Below are 21,475 nucleotides of genomic sequence, written 5' to 3'. Positions count from 1 at the left end.
TAAAGGCTTCTACTCTCTTTCTTGAATGCATTGTGATCCGGTGTCTTCTATGACTGGTGGTTGTTACAAGTCTATACTCATTCTTCATACGATTTCGGAAATGTTTTGTTCAGAAATTCCATACTCACTCGTGTTACCTTGCATCCTATATAAGCCCCAAGGGCTCTAGCTTCAATTTTCCGAACCTCTCTCCCTAAAATTGAAAATACTAAATTTTTTTTTTAAATTTTTTAATTTTTTTTTATTAATATATATCAAGTCTCCGCTTCTCATAACATCTATACCAGATAATTTCTAGGAAAAATACAATCGCCGCAGATGCATACATATAAATGCCCAACATAAAAACACTAGACAAATGGGAAAGACTTAATGCTTTGGTCTCCGCATTTTCAGGTGATGTGGCCAAAAATCTGTCATCGAATACTTGCTTTGCCCAATGGTTGATAAGGCCAAAACTACGAAGATTTAGAAGTATGCGATCAAAAGAGGTCACCAAATAGGAATGCTTGGAGAAATAGATGCATAACTGTTGAGAAAACACGGATTCGGGTAGTACATGAAATACTCCAAATTTCCTATGCACATTGACATAATGTACAAGAAAATCCCTGGGCGTTCCAGTAACATAGGGCTTATTGGAATTCTCCTCCAACACAGGAAATCCTCCCGTATCTGTTACATTCATAATTTGCACTTTCAATTGCTTATCGCGTATGGGAGCAACCCCAGAGTAGGCATCACTGGTGGCCAAATTGACTACCAAGGTGTAGTGGCGTTCCACCAACTCCTTTGAGCTATCCGGTGGTTCTATGGTTCTCTGAGAGTTGAGAAAATCGAATAGGGCTCCCTGGTATGTGGATCGCAATACAAATGTCCAGAGAACCCATATGAAGATAAAATATCTGGTCATGCTGCGTTTTTGTTTGCCTATCGTCGGTTGGCCCAACGTAATGGCTATGATATTGGCGCTAATTACTGATAGCGATGTGGTTTCGTAGATAATTTCCAATGCATTTTTGTAGAACAAATTGAAGATGTAGGTTGAAGCTACCAGCATTGCAGTGAGACCCAATGATACGCTCCATATGTATATGTCAAAGGGGTAGGTGATGACTTCAAAGCTTCCCAAAGCTTGCTTCAGGGCCAGCACCGTAAAGACTTGCATTGTCTGGTAGAAGGTCGCTGTAGGCGTTAGTACTGTTGATCGCTCCAAAGTACAGCGAAATGAGCCCAGACTTACATCAGCTATGCGTTCATTTAACTGTGGAAAGGGAAGAGGAAAAATATTAGTTCAACCTTGTGGTAGTTGTTTCATAGTTTTTTAGAAAACATTTTTTTTACAAAATTTACTACAAGCCTATAATTATACCCTCCACCATAGGATGGGGGGTATACTAATTTCGTCATTCTGTTTGTAACTACTCGAAATATTCGTCTGAGGCCCCATAAAGTATATATATTCTTGATCATCGCGACATTTTATGTCGATCTAGACATGTCCGTCCGTCTGTCCGTCCGCCCGTCCGTTCGTCTGTCTGTTGAAAGCACGCTAACTTCCGAAGGAGTAGAGCTAGCCGCTTGAAATTTTGCACAAATACTTCTTATTAGTGTAGGTAGGTTGGTATTGTAAATGGGCCATATCGGTCCATGTTTTGATACAGCTGCCATATAAACCGATCTTGGGTCTTGACTTCTTGAGCCTCTAGAGTGCGCAATTCTTATCCGATTGGAATGAACTTTTGCACGACGTGTTTTGTTATGATATCCAACAACTGTGTCAAGTATGGTTCAAATCGGTCCATAACCTGATATAGCTGCCATATAAACCGATCTTGGGTCTTGACTTCTTGAGCCTCTAGAGGGCGCAATACTTATCCGATTGGAATGAAATTTTGCATAACGTGTTTTGCTATGACTTCCAACAACTGTGCTAAATTAGGATCAAATCGGCCAATAACCTGATATAGCTACCATATAAACCGATCTTGGGTCTTGACTTCTTGAGCCACTAGAGGGCGCAATTCTTATCCGATTGGAATGAAATTTTGCACGACGTGTTTTGCTTTGACTTCCAACAACTGTGCTAAATTAGGATAAAATCGGTCAATAACCTGATATAGCTGCCATATAAACAGATCTTGGGTCTTGACTTCTTGAGCCACTAGAGGGCGCAATTCTTATCCGATTGGAATGAACTTTTGCACGACGTGTTTTGTTATGATATCCAACAACTGTGTTGAGTATGGTTTAAATCGGTCCATAACCTGATATAGCTGCCATATAAACCGATTTTGGGTCTTGATTTCTTGAGCCTCTAGTGGGCGCAATTCTTATCCAATTGGAATGAAATTTTGCACGACGTGTTTTGTTATGATACCCAACAACTGTGCCTAGTATGGCTCAAATCGGTTCATAACCTTATATAGCTGCCATATACACCGATCTTGGGTCTTGACTTCTTGAGCTTCTAGAGGGCGCAATTCTTATGAGATTGGAATGAAATTTTGCACGACGTGTTTTGCTATGACTTTCAACAACTGTGCTAAATTAGGTTCAAATCGGTCAATAACCTGATATAGCTGCCATATAAACCGATCTGGGATCTTGAGTTCTTGAACTTCTAGAGGTCGCAATTATTAGCCGTTTTGCTTTTGTACGACGGATCCTCTCATGACCGTCAAAATACGTGTTTATTATGGTCTGAATCGGTATATAGCCTGATACAGCACCCATATAAGTCGATCCCTCTATTCACTCCTTGAGCCCCCGAAGGGCGCAATTCTTATTCGAATTGGTTGACATTTTACACAGGTCTCCAACATATAATTTAATTATGGTCCAAACCGGACCATATCTTGATATCGCTCTAATAGCAGAGCAACTCTTTTCTTTTATCCTTTTTTTTGCCTAAGAAGAGATGCCGGGAAAAGAAGCCGAAAAATACGACCCATGGTAAAGGTATTTAGAAAAATTTCCTTTCAAACAGAATCTTTTCTGTTTTGTTACACTTACCATTTTAATGGCTCCCGTGACATTGCCATCTTTTTTCACCAATCCTCTCTGCTCATTGTTCGGTGGTATTTTGTAATCCAAATCAAAATTTAAAACTCCAGCCATTATATCCAACAAAAGACCCTCAACTCCTCCAAATTGATAGGGACGTCTTTCCGTTTCAGGCAACGTTAAATAGGGTGGAACATCCCATACGGCTGCCACCAAGGTACAATTATGAAAATTTAAAAATTTCTCAGGATACAGCTCATTGGGGCTTAAATTCATTATTTGTCGAGATCCCTCATTAATTTTTCGTATTTGTGGTCTCTGACAATGATTGGGAGTGAAAGGATAATAAGTAAATAAATCAATGGATTGTCCTTCTAAAGTAAATAGCAGAGCAACATTCGCTATGTAGTAGTGCCAACAGTATTCAAATATTTTTTGCATTTCTTGATTATAATTTGTATCTCTACCATAGAACACTATGAGATAATACTCGCTAAAATCTTGGCCTCTTGAGGCAGGACCGGGATTGATTTTGCTGGAAATGAAGGAAAAAAAAAATATAAAACAGTAAAAGTGCAACGAAAGAATTAATAAATTTTGTATTATTTGTCTGTCGGTTTTAAAGAAAATTTAAAATTTCAGCCAAACGGGCCATCTTTTGCTATTGCTGCCATATAAACCGATCTTGGGTCTTGACTTCTTGAGCCTCTAGAGGGCTTAATTATTACCCGATTTGGCTGAAATTTTGCACCAACTGTTTTGTTCTAACTTCTAACCCGATTTGACTTCTTGAGCGCCTCCCGATCTCCCGATTTGACTTCTTAAGCGCCTGGAAGCCGCAATTTTCATCCGATTTCCCTGAAATTGTGTATTTGATGTTCAGTTATGTCTTTTAAGAACTGTGCTAAGTACTGTTTTAATCGGTCTATAACCTGATATAACTCCCTATAAACCGATCTCTCGACTTGACTTCTTGAGCCCCTGGTAGCCCCAAATTTCGTCCGATTTCGCTGAAATTTGTCACGTTCTGTTCTGTTCTGACCTCCAACAACAGTGCCAAGCACGGTTGAAATTGGTCTTTAACCTGATATAGCTCCCATATAAACCGATCTCACGATTTGACTTCTTAAGTCCCTGGAAGCCACAAATTTCCATGAAAAATTTCTTATAAAAAGATATTAATACAAAATTGGCAACAAAATCGAAGTTTTAAAAAAATTTCTATAAAAAAGAAATTTTGATATAAATCTTGTGTCGAGGGAAATTTTGGCAAAAATTGGTTCGGAAGGGATATTTTTGCAATAATTGGTATAGAAGATACATTTTTACAAAATTTCTCATAACCGAATTTTTTTGAAAAATTTTCCTGTAACCGAATCTTTAAAATCGTTGTTTTGATCAAAAATTTCCTATAAAAAGAACATTTTAACAAAATTTCCAACAAATAAGAAGCTTCGAAAAAAATTTCTTTAGTGCAATTTTTACAGAATTTCGAAAATTTTGACATATTATCCCTTAGCTAAATTATTGACAAAATTTGATATAACCGAAAATGTGATAAACTATCATATAAACGAAATTTTGACAAAATTGTCTATAAACAAATAAATTTTTTTTAATTTCCCATAATCGAACTTTCGACAATATTACCTGTAAACGAAATATTAACAAAATTGCTTATAAACGAAATTGTGACAAAATTTACTATAAACGAAATTTTGCCAAAATTTCCTTTAAACCAAAATTTCCTTAAACGGATTATTTCACTAAATATCCTTTTTTCTCGACAAAATTTTCTGTAAAATCCTTACTTTGATCAAAAGTTTCCTATAAAGAGAAAATTTTGACAACATTCCCAACAAAAACCAGGTTTTTAATAAATTTCCTTAGTGACATTTTTACATAGAATCCCATAACGGAAGTATTGTATTAATAAATTTGCCATAGCCGAAAATGTGATAAAATTTCTTATAAACGAAATTTTGATAAAATTTCGTATAAATGAAATTTCGACAAAATTTTCCTATAACCGAAATTTTGACAAAATTTCCTATGAACGAAATTTTTACAAAATTTCCTTTAGCCGAAATTTTTACAAAATTGACAAATTTTCCTATAAACGAAATTTTTACAAAATGGACAAAATTTCCTATAAACAAAATTTTTACAAAATTGCCTATAACCGGAATTTTGACAAAATTTCCTTAAACTGAAAGTTTGACATTTCCTATAAACGAAATTTTTACAAAATCGCCTTTAACCGAAATTTTGACAAAATTCCCTATAAACGAAATTTTGACAAAAATTGCCAATAAACGAAATTGTGGCAAAATTTATTATAAATGAAATTTTGACAAAATTTCCTGTAAACCAAATTTTGACAAAATTTCCTTAAACCGATTATATCACTAAATATCCTTTTTCTCGACAAAATTTCCTGTAAAATGTTTACTTTGATCATAAGTTTCCTATAAAAAGAACACTTTGAAAAATTTCCAACAAAAACCAGGTTTTTAATAAATTTCCTTAGTGACATTTTTACATAGAAACGAATAATGGAAGTATAAACAAAATTTGCCATAGCCGAAAATGTGATAAAATTTCTTATAAACAAAATTTTGACAAAATTTCGTATGAATGAAATTTCGACAAACATTTTCCTGTAACCGAAATTTTGACAACATTTCCTATAAACGAAATTTTGACAAAATTTCCTACAAACGAAATTTTTACAAAATGACAATATTTCCTATAAACGAAATTATTACAAAATTTCCTTCAACTGTAATTTTGACAAAATTTCATATAAACGAAATTTTTACAAAATTGCCTTTAACCGAAATTTTGACAAAATTTCCTTAAACCGAAATTTTGACAAAATTTCCTTAAACCGAAATTTTGACAAAATTTCCTTAAACCGAAATTTTGACATTTCCTTTAAACGAAATTTTTGCAAAATTGCCTTTAACCGAAATTTTGACAAAATTTCCTATAAACGAAGTTTTGACAAAAATTGCCTATAAACGAAATTGTGGCAAAATTTATTATAAAGGAAATATTGACAAACTTTCCTGTAAACCAAATTTTGACCAAATTTCCTTAAACCGATTTGATATACACTTAATATCCTTTTTTCTTGACAAAATTTCCTGTAAAGTCTTTACTTTGATCATAAGTTTCCTATAAAAAGAACACTTTGACAAATTTCCAACAAAAAGCAGGTTTTTAATAAATTTCCTTAGTGACATTCTTACATAGAAACGCATAAGGGAAGTATAAACAAAATTTGCCATAGCCGAAAATGTGATAAAATTTCTTATAAACGAAATTTTGACAAAATTTCCTCTAACCAAAGTTTTGACAAAATTTCCTATAAATGAAATTTTGACAAAATTTCCTCTAACCTCAATTTTGACAAAAACGAAATTTTTACAAAATTGACAAAATTTCCTATAAACGAAATTTTTACAAAATTGCCTTTAACCGAAATTTTGGCAAAATTTTGTATAAATGAAAATTCGACAAAATTTTCCTATAATCGAAATTCTTACAAAATTTCCTTTAACCGAAATTTTGAAAAAATTTCCTTTAACCGAAATTTGGACAAAATTTCCTATAATCGAAATTTTTACAAAATTGCCTTTAACCGAAATTTTGACAAAATTTCCTATAAACGAAGTTTTGACAAAATTTTCTGTAAAAACGTATAGAATAAAAAATATGAAAAATTTTGAATTTGAATTTATATATAGATTATTGAAGTTTTGTGTGAGGGATAAATTTACTTTTCCTTAATACAAAATTTGAGAATTAAAAAAAAAATCTAAAAATTTTTATTAAAATTTTTTTTTATTAATATTGATCTTTTAGCAACTCTTAGAAGATACATTTTTTTCAAAATCTTATTTTGGACTAAAATTCATTAATATATAAGTGTAGTATAATAAAATGTTCATATACTTACCGAAAATTATCAAAAGAATCGATAAGGGCAATATTGAAATAACTATACTCATGGTCGTAATTTGTCTCCGCATTATTCAATCGTAGTTTCATGTTATTCAAAGGTTTCATTATTTCATTTAACAATACATCAAAATAACTGTTAGCCATTGTATCGTTGGCACTCCTTATGACACTCAATTCAGAGGTTTCCTTTACAAAGAAGACTTCGTTGAAATATTTGACACTGAGTGCCATTTCGGATACGTTAATGGAGTGTTTCAAGTTCAACAAAATGTCATGGTCACCATGAATTTGGGTCAATTTCAAAGCATACAATAAAATTGTCAAGCATGAGATGGAAACCATAACTGGCTGGACACGACCTCTCAGACAGGGCGTTTCTGCTACGATTTGCACTATGGAAAAAAGATAACAAAAAGCTCACTCAACTATAGTACAAAGTCCTTTTATTGTGGTAGGTTAGGATGGAATATTTTTATATGACTTCAATTAAATGCCTCATTAACAACTTTAACGGTCAACAGTGATAGTTGTTGGCCGCTTCAAAATATATGACGATGTTGATTAATAAAGTATGTGCATAATAGATTACCCAGAATTGAAAATGGGAGTAGTTAATGACACTTATTACAGGTGTTTAGCTAGTTAAGGAGAGTAGTCTTTAATTTTTCGTACAAGGTAGCTGACACGAAGAAATACCAGTATTAACTAGGTACATTGGAACATTGTTATACCCACCACCGAAGGATGTGGGTATATTCATTTTGTCATTCCGTTTGCAACATTTAGAAATTCCATTTCCGCCCTATAAAGTATCAGCGAAAAAATCTAGGACGATCAAGCCATGTCCGTCTGTTGAAATCACTCTACAGTCTTTAAAAATAGAGATATTGGGTTGAAACTTTGCACAGATTCTTTTTTTGTCCATAAGCAGATTAAGTTCGAAGATGGGCTACATCGGACTATATCTTGATATAGCCCCCATATAGACCGATCCTCCGATTTAGGGTCATAGGCCCATAAAAACCACATTTATTAACCGATTTTGCTGAAATTTGAGACAGTGAGTTGTGTTAGGCCCTTCGACAACCGTCTTCAATTTGGCCCAGATCGGTGCAGATTTGAATATAGCTGCCATATAGACCGATCTATCGATTTAGGGTCTTGGGCCCTTAAAAGGCGCATTTATTATCCGATTTACCCAAAATTTGGGACTGTGAGATATGTTAAGTCCCTCGACATCTTTATGCAATATAGCCCAAATCGGTTCAGATTTGGATATAGCTGCCATATAGATCGATCTCTCGATTTAAGGCCTTAGGCCCATAAAAGGGACATTTATTGCCAGACTTCGCCGAAATTTGGGACAGTGAGATGTGTTGGGCCTTTCAACATTATTTTTCAATTTGGCTCAGATCGGTCCAGATTTGGATATAGCTGCCATATAGACCCATCCCTTGATTTAAGGTCTTCGGCCCATAAAAGGCGCATTTATTGTCCGATGTCGCCGAAATTTGGGACATTCGATATTTCTCTTCAATTTGGCCCAGATCGGTGCAGATTTGGATATAGCTGTCATATAGACCGATCTCTCGATTTAAGGTTTTGGGCCTATAAAAGGCGCATTTATTGTCTGATTTTCGCGAAATTGTGGACAATGAGTTGTGCTAGGCCCTTCGATAACCCTCTTTAATTTGGCCCGAATCGGTACAGATTTGAATATTCGGTTCAGATTTGGATATAGCTACCATATAGACCGATCCCTTAATTTAGGGGTTTGGGCCCATAAAAGGCTCATTTATTATCCGATGTCGCCGAAATTTGGGACATTGAGTTGTTGTGTTAAGCTCTTCGACATTCCTCTTCTAGTTGGCTCAGATCGATTCAGATTTGGGTATAGCTGCCATAGACCGATCTCTGGGTTTGAGGTTTTGAGACGCTCATATTTTTCGATTTCGCCGAAATTTTGGGACAGTGAATTGTATTAGGCCCTGTAACATTTTGATACAGCTGCCATATAGACCGATCTCTCGATTTAAAGTCTTGGTCCCATAAAAGGCACATTTATAATCCGATTTCGCTGAAATTTGACACGGTGACTTATGTTAGACTTTTCGACATCCGTGTCGTATATGGTTCCGATCGAGCTATATTTGTATATGGCTACCAAGGAGAAAAATATTTTGTTCTGCAAAATTAAACAATGACTTGTACTTATTAGACCACTCAATATCCGTGCAGAATTTGTTCCAAATCGGATCATATTCGATGAAACTACTAAGGGGGCATACAATATGCATTTTTCACCAGATTATGACGAAACGTGATTTACATACATTTCCGAGGTGGTGGTGGTATCCAAAGTTCGTCCCGGCCGGAACTTAAAGCCTTTTTATTTGTTACCTTTCGGTTGATATCCATTTTGTCCCAATCGGTAAACATGCCCGTTCGGGTGGGTGTTGGGATGGGGCATCCCCCAGGTTATTTGACCACAAAATTGCATACCAATTTCGTAATTTTGGGGTCGTAAGGTGGCATAAAAATTTCGTCAAACCCGGTGCTCCCATCTCCAAGATGTGAAAATTGGGTTATGGGAGAGGGTCCGTCCCCCTTCGGATATCAAAAATGTGATACCCTATTTTCACAGGGGACTCTATCTCTGCCATCTGTGAACATTTCATGAAAATCGGTTCAGCCGTATTTGAGTCTTTACGGAACAGACAAACAAACTTACAAACTAAACAAGTAAGTGCGTGCTAAGTTCGGTCGGGCCGAATCTTATATACCCTCCACCATGGATCGCATTTGTTGAGTTCTTTGCGCGGTCTCTCTTTTTAGGCAAACAAAGAATGATGAATAAGAACTATTATACTATTGGAGCTATATCAAGTTATAGTCCGATTCGGACCATAAATGAATTGAATGCAGAATACTGTAGAAGTCATTGTGCAATATTCCAGTCCATTCGGATAAGAATTGCGCCTTATAGCATATTCGGGAGATCGGTTTGTATAAGAGCTGTATCCAGTTTTAGATAATTTTTGCCAAAACGTATGAGAATTGCGCCCTCTAGAGGCTCAAGAAGTCAAGATCCCAGATCGGTTTTTATTGCAGCTATATGAGGTTATGAACCAATTGCAATCATACTAAGCACAGTTGTTGGAAGTCATATCAAAACACCTCATGCAAAATTTCAGCCAAATCGGACGAGAATTGCGCCCTCTAGCGGCTCAAGAAGTCAAGATCCAAGATTGGTTTATATGGCAGCTATACCAGATTATGAACCGATTTGAATCATACTTAGCACAGTTGTAGGAAGTCATACCAAAACACCTCATGCAAAATTTCTGTCAAATCGGATAAGAATTGCGCTCTCTGAAAGCTGAAGATGTCAATATTCCAGGTTCGGTTTATACGGCAGCTATATCAGGTTATGAACTGACTTGCGCCATACTTAGCACAGTCGTTGGAAGTGATACCAAAAACCGGATGAGAATTGCGCCCTTTAGCGGCTCAAGAATTCAAGACCCAAGATCGGTTTATATGGTAGCTATAGCAAAACATGGATCGATATGAACCATACTCATCACAGTTGTTGGAAATGATGAAATGATTTCACGTGCAGTCAGTCAAATCATTTCAGTCAAATCGGACAAGACTTGGGCCCTCTATAGACTTAAGAAGTCAAGACCCAAGATTGGTTTATGTCAAGCAGTTATATCAAAACATGGATCGATTTGGCCCATTTACAATCCCAGCCGACCTAATAAAAATTATTTGTGCAAAATTTTAAGCGCCTTGATTTACTCCTTCAAAAATTAGCGTATTTTCGACAGACGGACGGACGGACGGACGGACAGACGGACGTACATGGCTAGATCGACTTAAAATGACATGACGATCAATAATATATATGCTTTATTTCTAGGTGTTACAAACAGAATGATGAAATTAGTGTACCCCCATCCTACGGTGGAGGGTATAATAAGCGCAACAATTTCATTCTCATTTGATAGAAGAAAGCTGTCATATAGACAGCTCTGCCGATTTAGGGTCTGAAATCCAAAGAAGCTGCATTTATTACACGATTTCGCTGAAATTTTAAATTTGTGAGTTGTAGTAAGTCTGCCGATATCTGATCCAAATATGATGCAGATCATCTTTTATATTAAATACAATTTTAGTTTGTTCCGTATAGACCTAAAAACTATTGAACCGATTTCCTGGAAATTTTCACAGATTGTGTAGGTTGGTCTGGACCCTCCCCCTTACCAAAAAAGTACTACCCAAAAATAAAAGTGAACCGATCGGGACAATATGGGATTCAAACGAAAGGTATTCAAGAGTAGAGTACGAATTTCATTATAAAAGTTAGGTCCAAGTACCTGGGGGGCAGCCCCATCCCCAAAACCCCTTAATATAGGTTTATTTGACGATCATGACAATATGGGACTCAAATAAAAGCTATTCGGGAGTAGATTACGAATATGATCAGGAAGTAGGAACACGCTTTATAATTTATTGATAACGGAAGGGGGCGAGCCCTCTACCATTACCCCAAAAACACGACCCATAATCAAAAGTGGATCGGGAGTAGATAACGAATCTGGCATACAAATTCATATCTAAGTATAGGGGGTCACTCCACCCCCCACAAAAACACGCAAAATGGGCACATTAGCCAATCACGGATATATGGGACTCGGTTTGATTGTTCCGTATAACCTGAAAAACGGCAGAACCGATTTTCTCGAAATTTTCGCATATTGTGTTTGTTGGTCTGGAAGGAAACATATCATTGATATTAGTTTTAGGGAGTAGATTACGTATATGACATTAAAATTTGTGTTCAAGGCTTGGTGGTGCTTTTCCTCCTAAAGATACGTCAAATGGGTTACTTGACCCATTATGACAATATGGGACTTAAATGAAAGGTATATGAGAGTAGAAAACGAATTTGATATCCAATTTTTGTGCCAAGTGTTTTGGGATACGCCCTAAAGCACCCCCCAAAACTGAACTTCATTTCCGTTGGGAATGAAAAACGAATTTGATATATATTGGGTTGCCCAAGAAGTAATTGCGGATTTTCCATATAGTCGGCGTTGACAAATTTTTTCGCAGCTTGTGACTCTATAATTGCATTCTTTCTTCTGTCAGTTATCCGCTGTTACTTTTAGCTTGCTTTAGAAAAAAAGTGTAAAAAAGTATATTTGATTAAAGTTCATTCTAAGTTTTATTAAAAATGCATTTACTTTCTTTTAAAAATCCGCAATTACTTTTTGGGCAACCCAATATTTTTAGTAAAAAGTACCGGTGGCCGCCCCATCCCCAAAACACCCTCCAAACAGTTCTTATTTACCGGCAATATGGGGCTCAAATTAAAGGAATTTGGAAGTGAAGCACGAATTTGATATCCATATTTGAGTCGAAATGTCTGAGGTGCCATCCCTCCCCTAATGAGGACATTACCATAAGGAAGAGCATTACCACCAGCAACCGAGAAGGGACAAATTCTCACACATCAATGAGTGCTTTCCGATGCAAGTTTAAACTCATTGATAAGCAACCTTTTTTTGTAGCCTAGTCTGAACGGCGTCAAGCAGTGCGACATCTCTTTGGGGAAATTTTTTTAAATGACCCTGTATGGCATTGTACCTCGCAAATGTCGCCAACATTAAGAGGGGATAAACACCGGTTTGTCCGATGTTCTCACTGGGATTCGAACGCGCTCAGTGTCATAGGCTACAATGGCACGATTTCGATATCCGCATTCAGGGCGCAGTGTCCCCACCCTAAAAAGATATTAGAGAGTTAAAGAAGGCGCGGCGGAGCGGGCCCGGTTCGGCTAGTACTGTATATATATAGCTTCCGTATAGATCGATCTTCCAATTTAAAGTCTTAAGTCCATAAAAAAAGCAAATTTATTGCCTGGTTTCGCTGAAACTTTTATTTGTATAAGAGTTCTTGGGACCTGAATAAAGTATGATCAAGATCAGCCCATTTCAGATGTAGTTATGATGGATATGGTAGTGGAGTTATAATAAAACAAGTAAAAGCGTGCTAAGTTCGGCCGGGCCGAATCTTATATACCCTCCACCATGGATCGCATTTTTCGAGTTCTTTTCCCGGCATCTCTTCTTAGGCAAAAAAGGATGCTCTGCTATTAAAACGATATCAAGATATGGTCCGGATCGGACCACAATTAAATTATATGTTGGAGACCTGTGTAAAATTTCAGCCAATTTGTATAAGAATTGCGCCCATTGGGGCTCACGAAGTAAAATAGAGAGAACGATTTATATGGGATCTGTATCGGGCTATAGACCGATTCAGACCATAATAAACACGTTTGTTGATGGTCATGAGAGGATTCGTCGTACAAAATTTCAGGCATTTCGGATAATAATTGCGACCTCTAGGGGTCAAGAAGTCAAGATCCCAGATCGGTTTATATGGCAGCTATATCAGGTTATGAACCGATTTGAACCTAATTTGACGCAGTTGTTGGGTATCATAACAAAACACGTCGTGCGAAATTCCATTCCAATCGGATAAGAATTGCGCCCTCTAGAGGCTCAAGAAGTCAAGACCCAAGATCGGTTTATATGGCAGCTATATCAGGTTATGGATCGATTTGAACCATACTTGACACAGTTGTTGGATATAATAACGAAACACGTCGTTCAAAATTTCATTTCAATCGGATAAGAATTGCGCACTCTAGAGGCTCAAGAAGTCAAGACCCTAGATCGGTTTATATGACAGCTATATCAGGTTATGGACTGATTTGAACCATACTTAGCACAGTTGTTGGATATCATAACAAAGCACGTCGTGCAAAATTTCATTCTAATCGGATAAGAATTGCGCACGCTAGAGGCTTAAGAAGTCAAGACTCAAGATCGGTTTATATGGCAGCTATATCAGGTTATGGACCGATTTCAACTGTACTTGGCACAGTTGTTGGATATCATAGGAAAACAGGTCGTGCAAAATTTCATTCCAATCTGATAAGAATTGCGCACTCTAGAGGCTCAAGAAGTCAAGACCCAAGATCGGTTTATATGGCAGCTATATCAAAACATGGACCGATATGGCCCATTTACAATACCAACCGATCTACACTAATAAGAAGTATTTGTGCAAAATTTCAAGCGGCTAGCTTTACTCTTTCGGAAGTTAGCGTGCTTTCGACAGACAGACGGACGAACGGACGGACAGACGGACGGACAGACGGACGGACATGGCTAAATCGACATAAAATGTCACGACGATCAAGAATATATATACTTTATGGGGTCTCAGACGAATATTTCGAGTAGTTACAAACAGAATGACGAAATTAGTATACCCCCCATCTTATGGTGGAGGGTATAAAAATAAGATGATTAGTATATCCATGGTGGTGAGTATCCAAAGTTCAGCAACGACGAACTTAACACATTTTTACTGGTTTACTGTTACTCATTCGTTTAATGGCACATATGAGGATATTCGTTTAGTTGCCAAAAAGGCTGGGTAATTATTAGTTAAAAATATTTTTCAAATTCCAGTTGTTAAATGTTTTGATTTAGGGTATCTGATGATGCATATTTTTTTTTAATCTTTTTTTTTATTTTCTGATTTACGGCGGCTATATTAAAATTTTTCCGTTTTTTATTATTGGCAACTCACTGATTTAAATCACTGATTTAAATCATCATTTTCAATTTTCTTTTATGCGACAGTTTCAAAAATGTTTTTTCCTTTTCACTGCTTACAGCGATTTGAAGGCTATGTCTAAATGTATATCGTTTTTAATGCAGCAGTGTCTTTATGGAGTGATTTTCTAACTCAATTATCCGTCATATTTTGATTAATGTATGTAATACCGAAATATGTCAAATGACCACGGTTTTGTGAAACAAATATTTAAAAAACACCGGCGAATTAATTTATTTTTAGTAGTCGCCGACATTCAGCGCAGCAGTAGACTGGTAAATATGTTAAGTATGGATATGGAATATCAACTAAAAAAATCTAAAAACTTTGCACGCGTCTTGAGATGAACGTAAGCTAATGACTGACTATTCCTTTTAATGGAATAATTTAAATTTTAATTAAAACTCTTTACGGTTCCATTATTTGGTTTAATTGATTTGAGACACGCATCAACATTTTGCTCTGTGGAAAATATTTTGTAATTTTAAATATTTAAGTTCCTTGTATGCACCGAAAACCATGGACGTTTTGTTAATAGAGACTGGCAAAGCTGAATTTAAACAAGTAACCAAAATAGTACAAGCAAGCTAAGTAGGCTGGGCTGAATATTGGCAACCCACCACCATGGATTCTGCTAAACAAGTGAAAAGGCGTTAAGTTCGGCCGGGCCAAACTTTGGATACCCACCACCTCGGGTATATATGTAAACCACCTTTCATCAAATTCCGGTGAAAATTGCATACCCTATGCCCCTTAGCAGTTATATCGAAATATGTTCCGATTTGGAGCAAATACTAATAAGTACAAGTCATTGTTCAATTGTGTATAACAAAAATTGGTCTTTTTAGTAACTATATCTAGAAATAAACCGATCTGAACCATATACAACATGGATGTCGAAAAGCTTAACATAAGTCAATGTGTCAAATTTCAGTTAAATCGGATTATAAATGTGCCTGTTTTGGAGCCAAATTTTGATCGATCTCGATCAAATTGCAGAAATATGTGGAGGGGCTTAACTTAACTCTCTCTACCGAATTTCGGCAACATCGGACAATACATGCGCCTTTTATGGCCAAAAAACCTAAAACCGAGAGATCGGTCTATATGACAGCTAAATCGAAATCTGGACCGATCTGTATGAAATTGAAGAAGGATGTCGTAGGGCATAACACAACACTGTCACAAAATTCGGCAACATTGGACAATAAATGGGCCTTTTATGGCCAGAAAACCTTAAACCGAGAGATCGGTCTATATGAGAGCTATAACCAAATCTGGAGCGATCTGTGCCAGAATGCAGAAGTAAGTCAAAGGGCTTAACCTAACTCACTGTCCCGAATTTCAGCGACATCGAAAAATAAATTCGCCTTTCATGGGCCTAAGACCCTAAATTGGAGGATCGGTCTATATTACAGCTGTATACAAATCTGGACCGATCCAGGCCAAATTGACAAAAGATGTCGAAGGGCCTAAGACAACTCACTGTCTTAAATTTCAGCGAAATCCGATAATAAATGTGGCTTTTATGGGCCTAAGACCCTAAATTGGAGGATCGGTCTATATGGCAGCTATATCCAAATCTGGACCGATCCAGGGAATATTGACGAAGGATGTCGACGAGCCTAACACAACTCACTGTCTCAAATTTCAGCAAAATCCGATAATAAATGTGGCTTTTATGAGCCAAAGCCCTTAAATCGTAGGATCGGTCTATATGGCAGCTATATTCAAATCTGCACCGATCTGGGCCAAATTGACGAAGGATGTTGAAGGATCTAACACAACTCACTGTCCCAAATTTCAGCAAAATCGGACAATAAATGAGGCTTTTATGGGCCCAAGACCCTAAATCGGAGGATTGGTATATATGGCAGCTATATCCAAATCTGGACCGATCCAGGCCATATTGACGAATGATGTCGAAAGGCCTAACACAACTCACTGTCCCAAATTTCAGCAAAATCGGACAATAAATGTGGCTTTTATGGGCCCAAGACCCTAAATTGGAGGATCGGTCTATATGGCAGCTATATCCAAATCTAGACCGATCCAGGGAATATTGACGAAGGATGTCGACGAGCCTAACACAACTCACTGTCTCAAATTTCAGCAAAATCCGATAATAAATGTGGCTTTTATGAGCCAAAGCCCTTAAATCGTAGGATCGGTCTATATGGCAGCTATATTCAAATCTGCACCGATCTGGGCCGAATTAACGAAGGATGTTGAAGAGCCTAACACAACTCACTGCCCCAAATTTCAGCAAAATCGCATAATAAATGTGGCTTTTATGAGCCTAAGCCCCTAAATTGTAGGATCGGTCTATATGGCAGCTATATTGAAATCTGCACCGATCTGGGCCAAATTGACGAAGGATGTAGAAGGGCTCAAGACAACTCATTGTCCCAAATTTCAGCAAAATCGGATAATAAATATGGCTTTTATTGGCATAGAACCCGAAATCGGCGGATCGGTCTATATGGCAGCTATATCCAAATCTGGACCGATCCAGGCCATATTGACGAATGATGTCGAAGGGCCTAACACAACTCACTGTCCCAAATTTTAACTCAATATCTCTATTTTTGAAGACTGTAGTGTGATTTCAAAAGACAGACGGACAGACATGTCTAGATCGTGTTATTGTAGATTTTTGCGCTGATCAAGAATATATATACTTTATAGGGTTGGAAATGGATATTTCGATGTGTTGCAAACGGAATGACAAAATGAATATACCCCCATCCTTCGGTGGTGGGTATAGAAATTATAGCAAACAAATATAGTTGAAGGTCATAAATGTGTTCCACAAACTTCTGTCAAACCAGCAAAAATTAAAGCTTCTGGGAACCGAACAATGATGATGAAGAAACCGGTTTACATGAGAGCTATATCAGATTATAGACTAATGTGGACCGTATTTCGCACAGTTGTAGGAAGTCGCAACAGAACACCGCAACCAAAATATCATCCAAATCGGACAAAAATTACGGCTTGTAAGGGCTTCAGAAGTCAAATCGGGAGATCGGCTTATATGGGAGCTATATCAAGTTATAGACCGACTCGGACCGTACTAGACAGAGTTGTTGTTGAGTCGTAACAAAACACTACGTGCTCAATTTCAGCCAAATCGGACAAAAATTGCGGCTTGTAAGGACTCAAGACTCAAGGGGGCTATATCTGGTTATAGACCGATTCAGACCGTACTTAACACACTTGTTCATAATCATAACGTAACACCGCATGCGTTACGTATCAGATTATTGATCGATTTGAACCGTATTTAACACATTTGTTGAAAGTCATAACGGAGAAAAATTGCGGCTTCCAGGGGCTCAAGAAGTCAAATCTGGAGATCGGTTTATATGGGGGATATATCAGATTATTGACCGATTCAAACACTACATGCAAAATTTCAGCATAATCGGACAAAAATTGAGGCTTGTAAATGCTCAAGAAGTCAAATCGGTTTAAAAGGGAGCTATATCAGGTTATAGACCGGTATAAACCGTTCTTGGCACAGTTGTTGGAAGCCATAGCAGAATACAACGCGCAAAATTTCAGCCAATTCGGAGAAAAATTGCGGCTTCCAGGGGCTCGAGAAGTCAAATCGGGAGATCGGTTTATATGGAAGCTATATCTAAATCTGAACCGATATGTCCCATTTGCAATCCCCAACGATCTACATCAATATTATGTATCTGTGCAAAATTTCAAGCGGCTAGTTCTACACGTTCGACCGCTTTCGTTATTTCGACAGACGGACGGACGGACATGGCCAGATCGTCGAGAGGATCAAGAATTTAAGTTAATGGCACACCGCACAGTTCAAATACAGGGTGGAGAGTTTCACGCTCACTCCAGCTTATTCGAATTGCAGAGTGGTTGCTCTAATCTGCTCTGAATCTAAACCAGCAGATTTCCATCAAACAAAAATGAGCCAATTTCGTCTTTGGACTATTCTCTCTGAGAACCTGTCCTTTCCGGTTCCCGTGGCGTCAAGAACAGGTTATCATAGAGAATAGTCGAAAGACGAAATTGGCTGATTTCTTAGACGTATATTTCGAGGTGTTACAAACGGAATGACTAGATTAGTATACCCCCATCCTATGATGGTTCGGGCGACCTCAACTTTGACGACCCACCACCTCGGGTAAATATGTTGACCACCTTTCATCGTAATCCGGTGAAAAATGCAATATAGGAATAGCAACTATACCGAAATATGGTCCAAATTGGATCACCAATCGAATATGGTCCAGACGTCGAGTGTTCTAAAACAATTCACTGTTCATATCAATGCAAATTTGCCCATGAATATTCCATTAAGAAACGGGGGCAAACTTCTTACACATCAATGATAGTTGTTCAATTCAAGTTTTAAGTTGAAAACAAGTAAAAGCGTGCTAAGTTCGGGAGGGCCGTCTAGAGGCTCAAAAGTTCAAGATCCCATATCGGTATAACCCGTATTTGGCACAGTTGTTGGAAGTCATAACAAAACACGTAATGCGAAATTTCAGTCAATTCGGATAAGAATTGCACCCTGTAGTGGCTCAAGAAGTCAAGATGTACCGATGTGAACCATACTTGAAACAGCCTTTGAAAATCGTAACATTACCAGTCATGCAAAATTTCAGCCAAATCGGATAAGAATTGCTAAATCGAGTGGCTCAAAAAGTCAAGATCCAAGATCGGTGTATATGGCAGCTATATCAAGACATAGACCGATTTGGCCCATTTACAATCCAAACTGACCTACTCAATAAGATGTATTTGTGCAAAATTTTAAGCTTTATTCCCTCGAAAGTTAGCGTGCTTCCGATGGACAGACAGACGGAACGACATGGTAGATCGACTTAAAATGTCAAGAAGATCAAGAATGTGATGGGGTCTTAGATCAATATATCAAGGCGTTACAAATGGAATAGCGAAGTCAGTATACCCTCATCCTATGGTGGAGGGTATAAAAAAATAACTACCCTAATATCAAGTTTTTTGCCGGTTAGGCCAAATATCATTAAATTCCACAATTTTCGTTTGTTTCTCTTTCGAAACGAATGATCGGAGATTTTCTTTGCAAATGGAAAATATTGGGTTGCCCAAAAAGTAATTGCGGATTTTTCATATAGTCGGCGTTGACAAATTTTTTCACAGCTTGTGACTCTGTAATTGCATTCTTTCTTCTGTCTGTTATCAGCTGTTACTTTTAGCTTGCTTTAGAAAAAAAGTGTAAAAAAGTATATTTCATTAAAGTTCATTCTAAGTTTTTTTAAAAATGCATTTACTTTCTTTTAAAAAATCCGCAATTACTTTTTGGGCAACCCAATATATGCTTTATTGGGTCTTAGAAGCATATTTCGAGGTGTTACAAACAGAATGACGAAATTAGTATACCCCCATCCTATGGTGCAGTTTATAAAAAACTAAAATTTCCCTAATATTTTACGACCTTTTAGCGAAGAAAAGGGGATTTTAAGGATTTTGACTTTAAGCCTCACCTGCTTTTAAAAGTAGTAGGGTTATCACCATTAATTTATTTTTTTTGATACCACCACCGAAAGATGGGGGTATATTAATTTGGTCATCCCCTTTGCAATACATCGAAATATCCATTTCCGACGGACAGATGTCCGTTTGTCTTTTGAAATCACGCAATAGTCTTTAAACATAGAGATATTGAGCTAAAACTTTGCATAGAATCATTGTTTATCCAAATGCGGATTACGTTATAAGATGGGCTATATCGGACTATATCTCGATATAGCCACCATATAGACCGATCTGCCGATTTAGGGGCTTAGGCCCATAAAAGCCCAAAAGGCCCATAAAAGCCACATTTACTATCCGATTTTGCTGAAATTTGGGACAGTGAGTTGTGTTTGGCCCTTCTACACCCTTCTTCAATTTGACCCAGATCGGTCCAGATTTGGATATAGCTGCCATATAGACCGATCTTTCGATTTTAGGTTTTGGGGCCATAAAAGGCGCATCTATTGTCTGATTTCGCCGAAATTCGGGACAGTGAGTTGTATTAGGCCACTCGACATCTTTCTTGAATTTGGCCCAGATCCGTTCAGATGTCAATATAGTTGCCATATAGACCGATCTTTCGATTTAAGGTTTTGGGGCCATAAAAGGCTCATTTATTGTTCAATGTCACCAAAATTTGGGACAGAGTTGTGTTAGGCCACTCGATATATGGTTTATATACTCGTAGAGCTGGCGGGTATCCAAACTTCGGCAAGGGCGAACTTAATGGGTTTTTACTTGTTTGGCTAGAGTATTGTATGGTAACTGGAAATGTAGATCAGAACTTCGGGGGTGAATATTAGTACCTGATTTATTTCTGTTGTTGTCCCGCTGGTGATAAAACCGTCCTTGTTGGCACAATTAAAAACCTAAGAGTTTTAAGATATTACAACTCACGAATTTTTTCTTATGCTTTAGAACTGATGTATAGTCTATATAGACTGTCACCTTCATTGATGACGATAGCCCTATTTATACTGCCCACAGACTTATAAATTTTGGATTTGCCAAACATTTTAATAGGTGTCACAACTTTTTATTTAACTGACATTCGGTTATGATTTCTACATTGTTGTTCATTTATAATACATGCGCAAACTCTTTTGTATGCACGCTTGTTTCATTCTTCCCATTTCTGGAATGGCTACTGCTTTTATTTTACCGCCAACAATTGTGAAATAAAATTCCAAGATAATGGTAAGACGATAAATAAAAACTATAACAATAACACTGTGGAACATAACAAAAAATAGCAGGAGAAATGCAC

At 37.2% G+C, this 21,475-nt stretch overlaps 1 protein-coding gene across 1 annotated transcript; it reads right to left on the bottom strand.

The window, feature by feature from the left end:
- Positions 1 to 244: 244 nt before the first annotated feature.
- Positions 245 to 21,064, bottom strand: LOC106085020 (uncharacterized). The gene is made up of 4 exons (XM_013249019.2): positions 21,015 to 21,064; positions 6,971 to 7,367; positions 3,016 to 3,541; positions 245 to 1,264 (listed from the first exon to the last, which is right to left on the bottom strand). The coding sequence occupies exons 2-4, from the start codon at positions 7,315 to 7,317 to the stop codon at positions 245 to 247; spliced, it is 1,893 nt and encodes a 630-aa protein (XP_013104473.2). The 5' UTR covers positions 7,318 to 7,367; positions 21,015 to 21,064.
- Positions 21,065 to 21,475: the final 411 nt, after the last annotated feature.

The sequence above is a fragment of the Stomoxys calcitrans genome, chromosome 4, assembly GCF_963082655.1.
Source record: "Stomoxys calcitrans chromosome 4, idStoCalc2.1, whole genome shotgun sequence".
Lineage (NCBI taxonomy): Eukaryota > Metazoa > Arthropoda > Insecta > Diptera > Muscidae > Stomoxys > Stomoxys calcitrans.
This window is presented reverse-complemented; position numbering and strand designations above follow the sequence as displayed.

Coding starts and splice junctions, on each gene's coding strand:
- LOC106085020 (XM_013249019.2), bottom strand. CDS start 7,317: ATGGTTTCCATCTCATGCTTGACAATTTTATTGTATGCTTTGAAATTG. Junction 3,542..6,970: donor GATTCTTTTGATAATTTTCG/GTAAGTATATGA, acceptor CTTCATTTCCAG/CAAAATCAATCCCGGTCCTG. Junction 1,265..3,015: donor TCACGGGAGCCATTAAAATG/GTAAGTGTAACA, acceptor CCCTTTCCACAG/TTAAATGAACGCATAGCTGA.